The 19417-nt window shown below is 38.6% G+C and overlaps 1 protein-coding gene across 1 annotated transcript in view; it reads left to right on the plus strand.

Annotated features, from left to right (window-relative positions):
- TENM3 (teneurin transmembrane protein 3) overlaps positions 1–19417 on the plus strand; it is a 608874-nt gene that overhangs the window by 547388 nt on the left and 42069 nt on the right. The window contains exons 17-22 of the mRNA XM_071556284.1: positions 5991–6207; positions 7268–7387; positions 7787–8048; positions 14486–14753; positions 15300–15443; positions 19028–19277. Of these exons, the coding sequence (XP_071412385.1) occupies positions 5991–6207; positions 7268–7387; positions 7787–8048; positions 14486–14753; positions 15300–15443; positions 19028–19277 (1261 nt within the window). The remainder of the gene's footprint in view (positions 1–5990; positions 6208–7267; positions 7388–7786; positions 8049–14485; positions 14754–15299; positions 15444–19027; positions 19278–19417) is intronic.

Genomic DNA, 19417 nt, shown 5'->3' on the forward strand with positions numbered 1-19417 from the left:
CTCACTAGGCTCAGTGGTTATATAATTAAAGTTATCTCAATTGGTACCTGTTTGATATGCTGTGGTTAATGTTTATGTTTTATCCTACACTGGATAAAATAAATTTCCTATACTAATATGAGTACAATTCATTAATAAAAGTGTCTGCTCTTCCTTTGATTCCTAGCTTTTTCTGGGACTAATTGTTCAAATTCTGTGAACATGAGCCTCCCAAGGATCTCAATGGGAATACTCTCAATAGGAAATCCTAATGGCATCAAGGCATACTTGATCATTTTCCCTTCTAGATACTATTGACATATGACATTATTGCTTATCTTCCTACATGATTACTTCCTGACATTATTATTTATCTCCTTTTAATACAGATTTCTCAGAAGTGTGTGTAGCAGGGTGGGTTCTACAGTTGCTGGAAAAGTGAGGCTGAGCACCATTAAGAGTTCAGAAAAACATAGTCTATTGACAGGGTGACCAAATAGCAGAAACACAAGGAGTCAAAGAGAGAGGAAGAAAAACAGGAGCCCTACTTGTAAATATTCCTGGCTTACCCAAGGATTACTCACTTAGGTTCTTACCAACTCAGATCAATCCCCCAAAGGCAGGGGCTACATCTTCTAGGCATTGGCAGACAGCAGGTGTCCCCGCTGTCCTTTTTGAGAAACAAACCACACCCAGATCATAAGTCCTCTCACCTTTAGTGAGCCTGCTGGTGACATCTACCTCAGGAGTGGTGGCCAGCACCGCCCAAGTAGGGGTCTCAGACTCTGCTCTCTTTCTTCCTCCTTGCTCTCTCTCTCCCTCAGCTCTCCTCCAAAGGCTGTCAACCAATAGGAGAGACCCAAATAATTTTAGTTTATGCGAACTCTGTCTTCAAGGACGAAGCCTTCACTCATCACCTTTTGTTCTCTAGAACTTGGCAGGAAAAGAATAAATCTTTCACAGGTGGCATGAGCAAAAACACAGACCAAAATGTCAACATTTTCAATTCCTGATATGCCATGAAAATCATTTCCTTTCTCTTTAAGGCTCACTCTTTATTTTCCCCTGTGTTTGCTTTAGATTTTTTCTTTACATTGTAGCAGCCTACACAGAAAGTGTGTGCAACAAGCAGATCTTGGGCTGAATTAACTCCTAATGGCTTTGTGAGAAAAGGGAAAGTCAAAGCTCTCTGTGGGTGGAGTAAGTCTAACTTCTTGGAAAAAAATTGTGTCATTATGTGGGCCATGCTTTGTTATTACTGTAGGAAGAATAAGCTGTTTACTCTTTAGTTTAGATGGGTCTTTATTGAACAGGTTCCTTAGTTAAGTTTGCTTTTTATTAGCTGCTATCCAATTATTAAGAGTACTTACAGGCTTTCATGAGCAGAATTTAAAGGGTCATTAATTTTTTTTTTACTGAAATGAAAATAAATACTGTAATAAAGCAAAGCGTACTTAGCACTACTATATTTTTTTAAATTACTTACATAGCCTATTCCTGCTAAACATTGTCACAGAGAGTACAAATTGAGCCTAAAGATTACCTAAACCAGGACTGCTTCTGTGATGGTGGATAATAGCAATTGCTTAGTAAAACATTGTAATAGGGTAAATGTGAACTTATATTTTCTTTTGTATACTAACAGGCTGTTAATTAAAGTAAGAAATTACTGCCTGAGAATGTTTTGAATGTCAGAGAGTTGCTACGTTCAAAGATAACCCAAGCTAAGGAAGTCTCAGGAAGTATGTACTTGCCCTGGAAGTGATACAGTGCCATGCTCATGTTCTCTGGTTTGTGCTCCAACACTTCCCATTATTCTTCAGCTTTTGGTTTAATCTCTGGTTGCTGGTGAGTGCTGGGTTGTTATATTCATAGGACTTATCCATAGTGACTCCAAGACTTCTTACTGGAGTAACAACTCATTTAGAGCCCCACAGTTTATATTTTAGGCTTCTTCACTCCAACAGGGGCGCTGAATTTGAGGACACTGTAGGTATGCTTATAGAGATACTGCAATAGTAACATTGAATAAGGTCCTTGCTCACTGCTTAGTAATAAATCAAGGGCTGCTGTGCTTTTGTGGATTTTCTGACCAGCTGTTCCTACAGGCAGTCATTTTTGTGTCCATGATTGAGTGTATTTATTATAGTCTGTTGTAAAATTGAGCTGTGTAAGGATAATCGAGGTTTGTGAATACAGTTTCCTGTCCTTTCCAGTCTCTTGCCATAGTTTGCCAGTCATCAAAACTGTCCTGGTGGGATGGTCAGCATTCTAGCTCCAAAACTGTATTTTTCCTGTATAGGCACTGAAATTCACTTTTTGGAGAAATTTGTTGCCTAAGTATATAATCAACTTACTTACCAAGAATGTGATTTATGTAGGTCCTTGGTGATCATCTGCCCTTGACACCGGCAGAACTTGTGCCCATGACTTACTTTGTTTTCCCCCCTATTTTTCCTTCCAGCGGTTTTATTCCATTCAAAAGCAAACACTCCCACAGATATATTTTTAGACATGCATCATGGGAATCCTCTGTCTTGACTCCTCTCATTTAATCACAGAATCATGGAAAGTCTTGGGTTGGAGCAGACTTTATTGGCCATCTAGTTCCAACTCCCTTTCTGTGGGACACCTTTCGCTAATACCAGGTCTTAAACAGTTCCAGGGATGGCACGTCCACAACTGCTCTGGGCAACCAGTGCCTCACCTCCCTCACAGTAAAGGATTTCTTTCTAACTTAAACCTACGCTCTTTCAGTTTAAAGCCATTCCTCCTTGTCCTATCACCACATACTCTTTTTAAAAGTCCCTCTCCAGCTCTAGCAGGAAGGCTGCTGTAAGGTCTTCATTAGAGCCTTCTGTTGACCTGGCTGAACAACCCCAACTCACTCAGTCTTCATAGGAAAGGTGCTCCCGTCCCGTGATCACCTTCATGGCTCTCCTCTGGACTCATTCCAACAGTTCCATGTCTTCCTTAGCTGGGGACCCCAGAGCTGAATGCCACACTCCAGGTGGGGTCTCACCTGAGCAGAGTTTTGGTGGTTTTGTTAATCTCTACAAATGAGCAATTTATCAAGAGACCATGTTCCAGTGCATTTTGGTGCATTTTGCAACAAAGGTAAAAGAATTTTTAGAGCTAGACTTTAAATTTTGAGGGAAAAGACAATAAAGTACTCATTACATCTTTCGTATATAGACTTATGTCTAGAACAAGAAAGTATGAAGAGCCTTCTGAAACTGATAATGACTGCCCAGCTGCCTGTAGGAGTTTCTATTTTCTTTATAATTTCACTGTCATATTTGAGTGATGTAACTGACAAGCCAGTGTTGAGCTAAGTCTCATATTTTTCAGGCTAAACAAAATTCATCAATAATCTTCCAGAGCCATTTCAGAAAGGAAATTTTACACTGCTTCACACAGTGCAATAGAGTACATGACTTAGCAGTACTAGATAGCTCTAGCCACATAAATACAGAGAAAGAATGAAAAATGTTTTCTCAAGTTATAAGGAGCCAGATTCATAACCATCCGTCACTCGCCTGGGCAAGTTACTGATAAACTCCACAGGAAAATAACAAACAGCATATCCCTGTATCCTGGCTGGTGAAAATGAGATTCTTGCTCTGATTGATGTTAGTGGTGAAGCTTGTAAAAATGCATTTCCAGCTGATTAGTTCAGAAGGTGTCAATCTCATGCAGTTTTTTGACCTGCGGACTATACTCCAGATGTACATTTGCTTTTTATAAACCAACAAAGATGAACGGAGAAATTTGAGCATTTCTTTGGCAACTGTACAGATATTGCCTGGGAGACCATACAGAGATATAAAACCTCAAAACTATACATTTAACCATCAGTTCCCCAAGCTTGGACACTGATCCAGGCTTCTAGAGTTAAAACCAACAAGGGAGGTCAGTACTTCAGCTAGGAAAGGGTTTTACCTATTTTACAGGAATGAGACTAGAAAATCACAGGAGTCACAGACTATTTGAGGTTGGAAAGGCCTCTGGAAATCATCTAGTCCCGCAGCCTGCTCAAAGCAGGATTAGCCTAAAGAAGATTGCTCAGGGATGTGTCTACTTGGGTTTTGAAAGACTTCAAGCATGGAGACTCCACAACTTCCCTGGGCAGCCTGTTGCAGTAAAAAAGGGTTTTCTGCTGTTCAGATCAAATTTCCTGTGTTTCAGTCTGCCCATTGGCTCTTTCCTTTCACTGGGCCTCACTGAAAGGTGGATTTTTTAACCCATTAGGTATCTGTACACATTGATGAGCTTTCTCTTCACCAGGCTAAGAAGTCTCAACTCTCTCAGCCTTTCCATGTAGGAGAGATATGTCAAGCCCTTAACCATCCACAGGGCCCTTCACCAAGCTTTCTCTGGTATGTCTGTGTCTCCTGCAGCAGAAAGCCCAGACTGCACACAGAGCTGTGTGTGCTCCCCAGTGCTAAGTAGAGGTGAAAGGTCACCTCCCTTGAGCTGTTGGCAACACTCCTAACACAGCCCAGGATGTCACTGACACCTTCTTTGCTGCAAAGCCTTGTTCTGGTGCAGAGCATTGTTCCTCCCCAGGTGCAGGACTTTGCCTTTCTCTTTGCAGAGCTACATGTGGTTCCTGTCAGCCCCTTCCTCCAGCCTGTCAGTGTCTGTCTGAATGGCAACAGGACCCTCTGGTTATCATCATCCCAGGAAAAATGAGTGTTCTTTCTTTTCTCCTAAAAAAGTTCAAACTTGAATATACTTAATGAAGCCATTTTCATCTCTAGTATTTTCCATGAACTGATTTCAATGTCAGCCAAGTTAAATAAGAATTTTAGATGTGCAAAAGAATAGAAATCCCAGTCCTTTACCACTTTGCCAATCCTCTAACTGATCTACATAGCACAGCAATACTTAGAAGAAAACCTTTAGAAGATCTCTGTTTACTTACACTCTTTCAATGTATGATTGAACAAAAATGGATTTTTTTTTCCCTTCAGAAAGAAAATTTACTCGAAAGGTAGATTCAGAAGGTAGATTCCTTTGTGAGAGAAGCAGTCAAGAGCTTCCTCTTCTGTGCTACATTGGTACATTTTTCAGTTTAGTGCAGCAAGCAAGCTCGCCCTGTAATCTAAATTGAATAATAAAATGTTTGAGCTATTTTGGTCTTGCTGTTCTTTTGGGGAAACAATTATCAGCTCTGTGATACCATATTACATTCATCTAGAAATTTCCTGTAGCTGACATTTCCAGGCTCGTTTTCCTTATGACTTTACTTACAGCAAATTAGTAGTTATCAATTTGATCTTGATTTTAATCTTTCAGCAAATTAGATTTCCAGTGATGTGACAGATCTAATGCTCCACATATGTGAATATTTCAGCACAAAAGCACCCATGTGTTTAAATCTTGTTTATACTGGGCAGCATGTCTCATCAGTTTGTTCAGAATAAAATCTAAATGTTAAATACAGATTTTATTCTCTCATACATTTTCATGTGGAAAAACTCATGGAGATTGCCTTTGCCACTAGCAACAAAACCTTTCTGCCAAGATATAGAGGAATGCACCTTGATAAATATTGTGAAATATTAAAAGCTACTTGCAGCATAGGTGTGTTAAAAAACTTGAGGAAAACAGCATGGGGAATTTACTTGTTTCTTTTCTCTAGCAAGCCAAATAACCTTCAATAAAAGCTAATAAGGCCCACGTGAAATGTTTAATATTTATGTGCGTGCAGTGTATGCAGAGCATGAGCGTCTTTATTTTCTGGCTTGTTCAAGACATTTTTAGAAAAGTATTGAAAAAATAGGTTTAATTTTTACATGATACCGAGTACATTCAGTTTGCATGGATCTCTGTGGGAGTTTAGGAACTCAGTGGAAACAAAGTCTCTTTAACTGAAAGTGAATTCATTAAAGTCTTAATTACAAGTATTCTTTCATGCTATGTAAGTTTTCTCTGCTGGCTGGCTCATTCCCATGCAGAGGGGCAGGAGGAAGAGTTTGTTCATTTGTGTGACTTTCTGCCAACAGATGGGCTAGTTGACTGTATGGATCCTGACTGCTGTTTGCAGAGTTCTTGCCAAAACCAGCCTTATTGTCGCGGACTACCTGACCCCCAAGATATTATCAGCCAAAGCCAGCAGTCTCCATCTCAGCAAGCTGCCAAAGCATTTTATGATCGCATCAGTTTTCTCATTGGAGCAGACAGCACTCATGTCATACCTGGAGAAAGTCCTTTCAACAAGAGGTAAGCATGACTCATCTTCTACTCATGAATACAAAAGAATTTGGAGAGTGCATGAGATTCATGCGAGGAGGAGATCCACTATGACTGCAAATTTCATGGGGTGGACTTACAGCAAAGACTTTTTCTCTTAATGTATCAGATTGCTTGTTTTGTCTCAGTTCCTGCAAAATTCAAATTATGAGTGCCAATAGGTTACAGAAGGTACTTGCCATGCTTAGTGTCTGTATTCTAACAGGGCACTTCATTAATGATTAAATAAATCTTTATTTAACCAGTTGATTTAGGCTAGCACAGTTGGAAATATGTCAAACAATGAAAACACTTCAGAAGGAAAAGCAAAGCTCCACTTTTTAAACTGAGCTCACTAAATAATATAAATTATGAATTAATGTAATAGAACTGTTAAGTGCACGACAGTCTAATTGCATAAAACATTTGACTGGTGCTCTATGAAGCAGTAATGACCTGAAAATAAACCAGTAACAGGAAGCAGGTGTCTGGGATCTCACTGAGTGAAAGAAGATGATTTACACTAGAGCTGCTGCGTTTGCAGTAATTTAACAGCATTAATGTGTTTGGGCACAGCAGTTGATTAAAAGTTGTTGCACCAGTGTTCCTTATTGCTCTTTTAAATTCTGTACTCTGTAGTCCCTGCAGTTTCATAGATTGCTTTGATACTAATTGAAAAGTACATTTTTCTTTAAGAGTCTGCCAGAGGTATGACTTACAGTGAGAACATCTAGAGTTTATAAGTTCTTAAAATTCTTCAGTGAATTTCTGCTCTTAGTAACTCAGTACAGACAAAATAAACCAAAGTCAAATCAACAATACTGAAACAAAATTATTATCTGTAGATTCTGAGGCATTTGTTTATACAGTGTAAATCATGTGAACTTGTAAAAGGGTTAGAGTCTGAGGAATGTTTTTTTAATCATAGTTGATACCATGGGGAGAGGGGTGAGTGGTGCTGGATGTGTATGTGTTCACTCACTAGCTTTTATTCATTCAAAAGAGAATGAAAAAAACAATCGTGTAATTTGATCCTGCATCTTTTTCACAGTCTTGCATCCGTCATAAGAGGCCAAGTATTAACTGCAGATGGAACACCACTCATTGGAGTCAATGTCTCCTTTCTACACTATCCAGACTATGGATACACAATCACTCGCCAGGATGGAATGTAAGTTCCCTTTGAAGCACTTCTAAGTCACAAAGACAGCAAAGGCATTACTGAAGAGCCGCCTGTATAACTAAGATAATAATAAAATAATGGAAACAAAAGACATTAACAAAGTGATTGACTAAAGCTGTACTTTGTACATTCTTCAAATGTAAAACATGCTGATTATATACTTTAGAAGTAGAAGGCCTTGCTTAATTTAAATGCAGGATCCCAAACTCTCAATTGTCTCTGTGTGGTAATATGTAATATAATTTAATTGATTTCTCCATTGTTCCCAGTAGGGACATTCTGCCTTCAGAGCAGTACAATGGAATGAAGAATCAATCCATAAAATAGAGGCTGTGGATGGCTTTGGGAAATTGCTGACTATCTAGCCCTCTTGGGATTTTTTTCTAGGTTTGACTTGGTAGCAAATGGTGGTGCCTCTCTGACACTGGTGTTTGAGCGATCACCATTCCTGACACAGTATCACACAGTATGGATTCCCTGGAATGTATTTTATGTCATGGATACCCTTGTCATGAAGAAGGAAGAGAATGACATTCCTAGTTGCGATCTAAGCGGATTTGTAAGGCCAAACCCTGTTATCGTGTCATCGCCTCTATCCACGTTCTTTAGAATTTCTCCTGAAGATAGTCCTGTCATCCCAGAAACACAGGTAAGGTGTGCTTCAAATAGACAGAATTCTATCACAGGCTGATATTAAGCAACTGTAGTGAAAACAGTTCAAACTACTGTTCAAAAGTAAATAATTCTGAATAAGTGCTAAGAATTTGCAATGTGATTATTTTCAGACAGATTTATTTATTCTAAGGGACAATTTTTAAAATTTCATCTGAAGAAGAGAAGTAAGAAACCTGGGTGCATGTTACTGTCTGCTTTATAGTAGACATAATGTCTGCTATACAGAATGTCTTCATCAATCAGGCACTGGCCCATAAAATACACACACTGTAGTAAATCTGACTTTTTGGATTGCCCTCTTGTTAAAAGTGCACCTCAGAAACTGAAAATGACAGCTGTTTTTCCATTCTGCCTTAAAGACCCATACAATTCAATTTATCTGTTTAGTCCTAATAAATAGCATGACACAGATCCTTATAAACTGAAAGAACTGTGCAGCACTGAGGACAAGCCAATGATCACATGTTCTAATCTACTTCTTCAGAACTTGTAATACCAAAAGTAAGACTCCACATCAAAACCTGGATTTAAATGGAAAAACCTGTGACTGGAATGGCTTTTTCTAAATTTTCCTACGCAGGTGTATTAGATTCCTCAATTAGTCTCTTGGCTCTTAAAGCATTTCAGTTGCACTTCAGAAGTAATACATGTCTCATTGTTAATTTTTGAACTTCTAGTGAAACATCCTCCTTCTGCCTCCTTCTCTCTCTCCCCGTCTTATTCTCTCTCCTACTTTCACTATGTCATAATTACATAGGGCACTTTTTTCCCATTCTCTGAGAAATGTCCTTGCCTCTTCAAGGGAAACACAGAAAATGTATTCAAATGTTTTCATGCAGAGCTCTTAAGAAAAGAGCTAACTCATTAAGCAATTCATAGTAGGAGCAGGTTTAAAAGAAAGATGTAAGGAAATTACAACTAAACACTCATATAAATCTAGACTGTGCCAGAAAATTGTTGCTTTTATCCTCACTATCATTTCTGTGCCTTTGATAGTTTCAAGTCAATTAAAGAAAGTATTTGCAAAAGAGAGTCCACTGAAAAACATCTCTGATTTACTTGTTTTGGCAACAGATAGATTCAGTTGCTAAAATTATGGAAAATGGCTTAGATAGATGGGGTATAAATCAAGAAAAACGTAATAATACAAGACTGTCAAAAAACACAAATTTAAAAAACACTTCTAATGTCTGGGTAAACTAGTTATTTCATGAGCAGTGGGATTAATGAAGTCTGGATTCCTACTAATTCTCACCTATTGCTGTAATTCCAGCTATTTGTCACATACAGTCCTTCCCACACAGGCTGCATTCAAACTGGTTTTTTTCCACAGAAGTCCCAACTTGACTACTTCTTCCCTACCTGAACGTTTTTGTTTTTCATAAACCTAAAGAAACTGAATTATCTTTAGAGATTTCTATTGTTATTTTATATATGGTTGAAATTGGCTTCCAGTTTGTGAGGTAAGAGGTCTGATAGGCAGGACTATTGGGTCAAAATGATTTCCTTGGAAAACCACCTGGGAGGAAAGATCATACTCTCAGTGGATCCTAGGCAGTTGGTCATTTGTGATGAGTTAAAATGGTACTCTGGTTATGTATGCAAAAAATCCAGTTCAAATACTATGTAAAAACCCCATTAAGTAGTGTTTTCTTCTATATTCTTTGCTCATCCCACACATAACTTCCTTCTTCAGCAAGTGGGAGCTGCACAGCCATGGCTGGGACATTCCACTTCTAGATCAGGTTCCTCTCAGAAACACATAATACTCTATAGTCTGTTTCCCAAAATTCACTACAGAACCAGATTCCATTCAAAACTGTATGTTCAGTACTGTAGATCTTTTCATGAAAAAGGGACGATGCCAGTTTAGTGTGGGAGACTGGAGGAAGGCACAGAGAAAGAAATTGGTCTCTGTGTTTCCTTCAGTCAGTATTAATCACCCTGTCCGTGTGGTGTGACAGGATTGACTATCCCATACTACAGGACAAAATGATGTGCTTTTGTAATCATCGTCCCTTGAAGTGCTTTGTCATCTCTTGAAGATAATGTTTCCAAGAGTGTTAGTGGCTTATGAATCTCAGATTGATCAGAGGGGCAATTGAAGTCTGTGCCAAAGCAGCAGCACAAAAGGAAACAGCAAAAGAAGGCAAGTGGTAAAGGAGTGATCACAGACCCAAGAGATCATTATTCAAGGAGGATGATAATAACATGTTAAATAAATTTGGACTATTTAGGCATAACTTTATCTACTTTTAATTGCAAGTTGCCGTGCTTTGCCTAGACTTAACTAGCTGAGATTAATCAGTGTGGAACCAGACAGTAAACCATATGCAGATGAGGGAGATCAGGTTGAGCTGGAGCTGCTCCCGTGTGTTTGGTAATATTGTTACTCTCTTTTTCCTAATACAGTAAATGTCTGTTTGCCATATCCTACTATGTAGTCTGGCAGAAACCCTGGAGTCGCAATGAGCACTTCTGAAATGGAGTGTTGGAGGGTTTCCTTCTCCTAAACTTCTGTTAGGCACTGTTAGTTTGCTTGCAAGATGCCTCCTACAGGTCCTGAGCAGCTTGTTTCTGTCACCTCGAGTGTGTGGGAGAATGAAGACTGAATGTTTTCCTTCAAATTGTATGTCCAAGTTTTGCCTCCTCAGACTCTCTCTCACTACTGGCAATACTGCACAGCAGAAATCGGCAAAATTTATTTACCCAGAGGAATTCAGGATAAAATATGGGCCTTGATGGCTTAATCATTTTTTGTAACTTCAGGGTGACCAGATTTTCCACAGATAAATTCACCCATTTTAACATTTAAACCAGCTGTATAATAGGATATCTAGGTATCTCAGCATTCAGTGGATGCTGCATCATTTTTTCACTTAACTTAAATCTCCATAGTTTCAAATTTGTACAGAGAAAAAGATGGAGATTACTTTTAGAGCCAAATATCACCATTTATGCATCCTTTTCCATCACACTTTCTGATGTTCTTCTCTTTTGCTTTCTGTTTGAGACTTCATATAAACCTCTTTATTCTGTTACAAACACATTTTTAGGTTTCTACACGTGTGTCTTTTCCTGTCCCTCTCCTCTGTGGTACCTCAACCATGTTTTAAGTCTAGAAAAACCAAGTATTTTTCCTCCTTTTATTTCTCCTTGCTTTAGAAGCTAAGCTAAGAGTTAAGAGTCTCAGTTCTAGGGGAATGCTTTTTTCTAAAAAAGGAAGACATTTTTCCATCTTAAAATGAGCAGTTTCAGCTTTTACTTAAAGTATAATTTTGGTACTCCTTGATCTCAACCTTTATGTAATAGCAGCAGTTGCCAGTATCTACCTGTATCTAAAACCGTCATTTTTACCCCTCTCAAACCAAGATGGTGTTCCATTTTAATGCAGCAGTTCAGCTGGCACTTCTCAGTAAACAACCTTTTACTGATACTAGGACTAAAGTTTGTACTCATTTGTGAAATTTGTCCTCTATTGAAGTTGCTCAATTTGCCAAAACAATCACAGCAATAATTTCCCCCCCTAACTTTTATTACTTATTCAAAATTCTTAACACCATCATGTCACTTGAATCATGTTATATTTTGGAGCAGGAAAGCATTCCAGAGGCTGGACACCTTTAGTCCTGCTGGCCACAAGGGACAAGGAGCCCTGCACAATTTATGTGACTCAGACACCAGCTGGAACGTTCAGGACAACAAACTGTCTTTGTGAAAATTGCAGTGCCCCTTATCTCAGTCCCCCAGGTTAAATATTTCATGGCTGTCCTCCTGAGAAGCTTGATCGTCCCTAAATAAAATGTCAACCATTAGAATTTGGTGGTGGGACTATAATTCAGTCCCCTTAGGGTATCAGCCTTTCTGAAGATAGTTTGATATTCTATCTCGAAAAGGTAACGTACAGACAGCTTGGTTGTGTTGGCAGTTCCTGATGTGACTTTTATACCCAGTGACTTTCTTGATTGCTTTACAATTGATGTGTTGTCATGGCTCCCATAGGATGCTCTCTGCTGTGCCTGATGATTTAACTTTTAAGATGAACATTAAACTGTTTAATTCTCTTTGTAATGCTTGATTCTGGGAGAGAGATTGAGTTGCATAACCTTACCTCTACATTTCTAAAGTTCTCAAGAAAATACGTTACTACCGGGGATATTTTATGGAAAGAAGGAAGTTATAAGTCAGATTTCCAGCAGGTATTTGAGGCTTCTGCAGAAACTAATAATAGGGGTTTGGGCTTTGTTTTAAACCTCGCTGAGAACTGCATGAGTGTCCTAGTTTCTAATTTGATAGTAATCCAAATACACAGTGGAATTTCTTGAAAATTGAACTTCAAGGTGTCCTCTTTATTGCTTGTTATCTCAGCCAAGAGTACTGGAAGACCACCTATGTGTTTAACACTGCTCTTTCGCAGTTGCAGTTGTAAAAGAAGCAATGGTTGTAACAGGAGGCCAGGGAAGTCCATTAAATTGTGTCCTATTACAAGCGTATTATTTCTTTTTCTCCTCTTGCTTACAGAGACCTCCACCTGTTAGACTAGTTTTAATGTGCAGTATATGAGAGTCTTGCTGGTGTCTTGAGGAGGAATTTGTCTTTTGTTCCTGGGTGGTTTATGATTTTCCTTCAAAGTCTCAAAAAAGGAATGTGTTCACAATCACATATCCCTCAAGAGAGAGGTGGTTTTGTTCATGTAGAAAAGATTTCCCTGTTCTCTGGTTTAGACACTGTATATTGGGCTGAGGGAAAGCAGAGCAGATACAGATATATGAACAGAAATAAGGCCACTCTCACGTCCTTCGAGGTGATGGTGCTGCTTGTCATTTCTTCTCAGTGATGGCAGGTTCTTGGTGGGGAACAAAGAAATAGTCAAAGAATAAGAATTTCTAAATCTGAATTTCACTTGTTTTGTTTCTTCCTATTCCTTGATTTCCAACAGCTCTGTTACAATCTTACTGGAGAACAACAGTTTTATGTCTACATGTGTCAGATGTAAATGATAATAATGTCAGATAATAAGTCAAAATACTATTTCTGATTTTTTGATGCTCTTGTTGGAAAGGAGGTAGATTCAAGTAATATTGTATAAATCTTTCTTTAGATCTCAAAAAAAGTGCTAATTTAGAGGATGGTGTAGGCCTGATGCCCTCTTTGAGAGCATAAACCATGTTACTTGACCCTATTCAACACAGTCAATTGTTTGGAAGCAGCGTCCGAGGATTTCTCTAGCACAGAGATAACAGCACTCATTCAGTAGCCAGCTTTAGATCCCACCAAAATCTTAAGCCTAGTATTTGTGACAGCGCTCCTGAAATCTGCTTTCTACTCATATTAAGTAGTGGTTGGTCTTCATACTTCAGTACACAGAAAAGTAAGATAAAGCTTTTCAAATATACTTCCCCAAGAGTGCTTCTGTAAGAACACCAAGGTTCTGGGCTTGTGTTTCAAGCATCCTTTGTCCTCTCTTTCCACCAAAGAAACGTTACCTTTATAAATGTGCCTAGATACATTTTCCCCTTTTTCCCCCCCCAGTAAACCAGGACACTTGGTAGCTGTTGACCCGAAGTGCTGGCTGCAGTGTTTATGTTCTGACTCAGGCACAGAACAGTATAGGCTCTCTTCATCCACATTACACAGAAATATTTCACATCCATCCATCACCCACAAAAGCTCATCAGCTCAGGAAAAGGCAAGGTAGAGAAGGGGAGGAAGCTTTTAAAAACAAAATTGAATCATTGCACCTCTCTGAAATGTGAAAGTGATAAGCTGATACCTGAGTAGTGAATATTGATCAGGAAATATGGAAAAACTTTCCCTGAGGCACCCTACTTATCTGTCTTCAAAATAAATGGAGGAATGCTCCAGTTCAAAGTATTTAAATCCACTGGTAATGCAAATAATAAAATACCTAAAAGTTCTTCCTGCTCCTACAGGAGCAATTAGGCATCCCAGCCCAAATCTGAGGCTTTGCTGTCCTTAGAGGCTCTAATGCCTTTATTACATATCCATAGCTCGGACATGGGTGGCAGCATAACAAGGGACAATTTTCACTTAGGTGAGAGATGCTTTTTTTGCCTCTTTTGAAAAAAGCAGTTGGGAATGTTTTCCCTTTCCTGCATGCTTCCTTTCCCCCATAAAAATAAAAGAGATGTCTTTGAAATGCTGTGGCAGAAATTACCAGCTAAGCAGCTTCAGTATAATGAAGAATTTAGACTCGACTTTTTAGAAAAAAGGTGAAATGTTATTTATTTATGTATTTTTTAACATTCTTAAATGAAGGTCAGCTATAGGTGATACTTCCTAATGGGTTGTCACGTAACCTTATGTCAAGCATGCTTTTATGACAGCTGCATTGTTCTGTTTAATTTCCAAATCACTCAAATACTGTATTTTTCCCTTAACAATTCATAGGTACTTCATGAAGAAACGACAATACCAGGAACTGATTTGAAGTTATCATACTTGAGCTCCAGAGCTGCAGGATATAAATCTGTACTGAAGATTACTATGACCCAATCCATCATACCATTTAATTTAATGAAAGTTCATCTTATGGTGGCAGTGGTGGGAAGACTATTCCAAAAATGGTTCCCTGCATCCCCAAATCTAGCCTACACTTTCATATGGGATAAAACTGATGCATACAATCAGAGGGTCTATGGATTATCTGAAGCTGTTGGTATGTGTTATGGAGGTTTTTTGCATTTTTAGTGTTGTCTTAAAGATAGGGAAGCACATCTCAAATGCTTGTATCTATTAAGTAGAAAATGTTTAGCAGAATAACATGAGAAATATCAATACATATTAAAACATATTTAAAAATACTAATCTAAACTTTGAATTATGAGGAAAATCCTTCAAAAGGAAAAAGAAACTACAGTAATTTTTCACTTCCAGTTCTTCCCCTTGAAGTAGCCCCTAGCCTAATAATACAGTATGGTGTTTAGTCTGCACACTCTGTGTAGAACAGCATTCTGACTTACATCACAAAAGGGCTTTCCTCTGTACCTGTCTTAATCCACTTACTCTGAATAACTAAAAATATTTTAATGACCCAAGATTGCTTTGGAATTTGTTTACTATTTTCAACACACATAAGGAAGCCATAGGGATTTCCGAGTAGCAAAGGAGAGCAAAAAAATGTATGTAGTTTAAGCAAATCACATTCTTTAAACTCTTTGGAATGAAATTCTATACTTAATGAGGAAATGTACTGTTATTTCAGTGTCTGTAGGTTATGAATATGAGTCTTGCTTGGATCTAACGCTCTGGGAAAAGCGGACTGCCATTCTGCAGGGTTATGAACTGGATGCCTCCAATATGGGTGGCTGGACTTTGGATAAGCATCATGTATTGGATGTTCAGAATGGTAAGGAGTTCATTTTCTTCTTGCTAATTTTACTGCTTCACTGCCCTGCACTTTAGCTTTCTCATTCAAACTTTTTTACTATTGCACTGTTATTTTAAAAAAAGAAAATTATAAAACAATTTCCACATGGTAAATCCTTTAAGCCTCCCTGGCTCCCCAGGGAAGTGGTCATGTTGCCAAGCCTTCCAGAGTTCAGGAAGTTTTTGGACAGTGCTCTCGGGAATATAGTATTATTCCTGGGTTTGTCATGTGCAGAGCCCAGAGCTGGACTTGATAATCCTGTAGAACACTTCCAACTCAGGATATTCTGCGATTTACAGTAAATGGCATGCTTCTATATCCTTTAAATACATACACATAAATAAGTTTATGAAACAGTGTCAGCCTCTGTTGGATATGCTGTGGCGGGTTGACCCTGGCTGAACTCGAGGTGCCCACCAAAGCTACTCTGTGACTCACTTCCCAGCAGGACAGGGCAGGGAAAACAGAACAAAAGAGTTACGAGTCAACCTAAGGGCAGAGAGAAATCACTCACTGGTTACTGTCACAGGCAAAAAATTACTCAACTTCAGAAAATTAGTTTAATTTATTACCAATCAAATCACAGAAGATAATGAGAAAGAAAACCAAATCTTAAAAACAACTCTTCCCTTCTTCCTAGGCTTAGCTTTACTCCTGAATTCCCCACCTCCTCCCTGCCAGCAGAGCAGGGACACAGGGCATGGGGGCTGTGGTCAGTTCATCACATGTTCTCTCTGCTGCTCCTTCCTCCTCAGTGGGAGGATGACTCACACTCTTCCCCTGCTCCAATGTGAGGTCCCTCTCATGGTAGACAGTCTCCATGAACTTCTCCAATGTGAGTCATTCCCACAGGCTGCAGTTCTTCATGAACTCCTTCAGCATGGGTTCCTTTCCACAGAATGCAGCAGCCTGCCCCAGTGTGTGTGTCCCCCAGGATCATAGGTCCTGGCAGCAAACCTGCTCCAACAGGGACTCCTCTCTCCATTGATCCACTGGTCCTGCCAGGAGCCTGCTCCATTGGCTTTTCACAGGGTCACAGCCTCCTTTGGGCAACCCCCTGCTCCAGAGTGGAGTGCTCCACAGGCTGCAGGTGGATACCTGCTACACCATGGACATCCACGGGTTGCAGGGGCACAGCTGCCTCACCATGGGCTTCCCCCACAGGCTGCAGAGCAATCTCAGCTCCAGTACCTGGAGCACCTCCTCCTCTTCCTTCTGCAGACCTTGGTGTCTGCAGAGCTGTTGCTCTCACATACTCTGGCTCTTTCTCCAACTGCAATTTGCTATTCCACAGTATTTTTGGCATCAAGGTATATTTGTCCAGTGTGCAGCTCAGCAACAAAATTTGTCTGGAACCACGTAGGAAAGATGAAATAAACAGAGTCACATGGTTGAAGGTGGTAGTTGGTTGCACTGGATTTTCATGCAACAGAGGAGTCCAGAAGTAACTCATGAGAAGAACATCACTTCTGCACTACCTGATGTCCCTTGAAGGTCTCCCACTATTACAGGAGCTTATTTGTGTGCTACACTGCTCACCACCTAAAGCTTTGCTTCTGACAGGTAGAGAAACAAGGTAACCAAACCAAGGGAAAAGGTGTCATTTTATGTCATTTAAAATATATTTAAAAAAAAAACCCTTTGTAAATTGTTGTAATCCATCTAAAAATGTAAAGAGCTATAATTATAAATATATATATAAGATTGATTCTATTCACAAGGTAAATTGATGGTGGCTTTAAATTCTGTTTAAAAGTACATTTGACACATAATGACTTTTCAAAGTGACATGTGTCTAATTGAATAAACGAAGTGGAGAGTTGTAATGACAAGGTGGGTGAGCTGCATGAATTTATTCAGAAGAAAGTGCAGACAGTATTTGTGTGGACATCCCAAACTACTGCAGTAAATAGACTAATGTACATCTTTTATTCTGTGATAATAGAGGAGAAATGTGAAGGACCAATTTTTCAAGGTAATGACAGAATAAATCAGGTGCAATAGTGCACTGTGCTGACTTGTAGAATTCCTCTGATGAAAATTGTAGAACTCAGCTATTTCAGGCAAAATTATAGTGCCATGATTGTCATAAATGATGTAATCATAGGAGAGGGGATTTCGTATACTGTTAATGCATTCAGGCTTTAACTATTCATGAAAAATACATTCTCCCTCTTTTGATTTAGATTACTTATTTAGATTACTTGCCATTGGTTTTCCGTAAATCATTATCATATTTCCCAATTTTATCATGTATATTGGTTTTACATTTATAATCTCTTGCATTTTGTAATATTAAAAGCATTGAAAACACCTAAAACATTTAAAGGAGAAAGCAAAGTTATTTTTTCTTGTACCTTTCAGTACAGAGTGCACTGTGGGACTGAGGAGAGAAATACATCTTAAATTCCTTATAAACATCTCAAAAGAAAAAGGTATCCCTCAGCCCCAAACTGCCTTGAAACTCTGGGCATGCAATCAATAAAACACAGATCACTGTAAAGTACAAAGTGACATGTGGTTTACATGGATTGTACCACGGAAAGACATATTGTGACTTACGAGTATAACCATAATAGCTGACCATTTGTACAGGACACCTTAATGGATTCATTATGAGATTGAGCAGTGAGGGTCTGGCAACATTTTAACACACTTCTTTTTCCCCTAAGATTTAACATAAAGCATCCATTTTTTCCTCTCAGACTTCCTATGTAGGCTATAAGGAAGAAAAATACTGCTGGCACATTGCTTTGTCTTCATGAAGTTATTGTTTCTTTCATGCCTCAAAGCAGAATTAAGTTTTAGAAGTAGATTGGCCTGGCACCACATTTTTTTTGTTGTTTTGACATTTTTAATAACTGCCTATAACTGCAGACATGGTATTGAGGCAGATTTTGTTGCCAGGGGAACATTTTTTGCTGTGAGCTGACTAAAGAGTATTTTACAACGTAAAATTGAGGAAATCTACTACTTTTTTAAGTGGCTCTTTAATTAATATTTACAATTCGCAGCATTAGTCCACTTTAGATTTCACTTGGCATTCTATTGATAATTAGTTATACTAGAACTTTAGGAATACAATTTGCAAATAAATGTTTTCTCTTTTTTTATAACAAACACCCAGTTAGAATGTCAGTCTTTTCTGGGCAATTTCAAAATTGTAAAGATGTGGGAACACAGACCTTGCTTTCATCAATACACCTTACATTTCCTTCAACATGACAATTTTTATTCTGAATTACAGCTATGAAAATTATTGACACTTAAGAACAATTGAAAATGTGTTTGGTTTGTATTTAGAGTTTCCACTACATTTTGTGGACAAGCTAATTTAATGTTTGCATGTCTATGGCTTAAATATTTTAATGAAGTTTTATTACTTTTAGTGAGAAAAATATGGTGGTAAAACAATTAAAATTCATTAAAGTGGTATTTATCAGCAAAAGGAATATTTAGAGTACCTAATCATCATTTTATGTACATACATTCAAAGTTTTTATAAACTATTTTTGGGGTTTGTTTTTGTTTTGTTTTGTTTTGTTTTTTATATTACCTGCCAGGAATCCTCTACAAAGGAAATGGTGAAAATCAATTTATATCTCAGCAACCTCCAGTTGTCAGTAGCATTATGGGCAATGGGAGGCGCCGCAGCATCTCCTGCCCAAGCTGTAATGGCCAAGCTGATGGTAATAAGTTACTGGCTCCAGTTGCCTTAGCTTGTGGCATTGATGGCAGTCTGTACGTGGGGGACTTCAACTACGTCCGTCGGATATTCCCATCTGGAAATGTAACTAGTGTTCTGGAGCTAAGGTATGTGGCTTTCTTATGCTGGACTTTTGGAGGGGTGAATTACTGTGGCAAATTAAGGTATTGAATTGATTTCTGACATTGTGTAAGTTGGAGTTTCCAAATGCTTTTGGGAACAAAAAAAGTTGAGTCAAAAGATTTTG

The sequence above is a fragment of the Pithys albifrons genome, chromosome 5, assembly GCF_047495875.1.
Source record: "Pithys albifrons albifrons isolate INPA30051 chromosome 5, PitAlb_v1, whole genome shotgun sequence".
NCBI classification, from domain to species: Eukaryota; Metazoa; Chordata; class Aves; order Passeriformes; family Thamnophilidae; genus Pithys; species Pithys albifrons.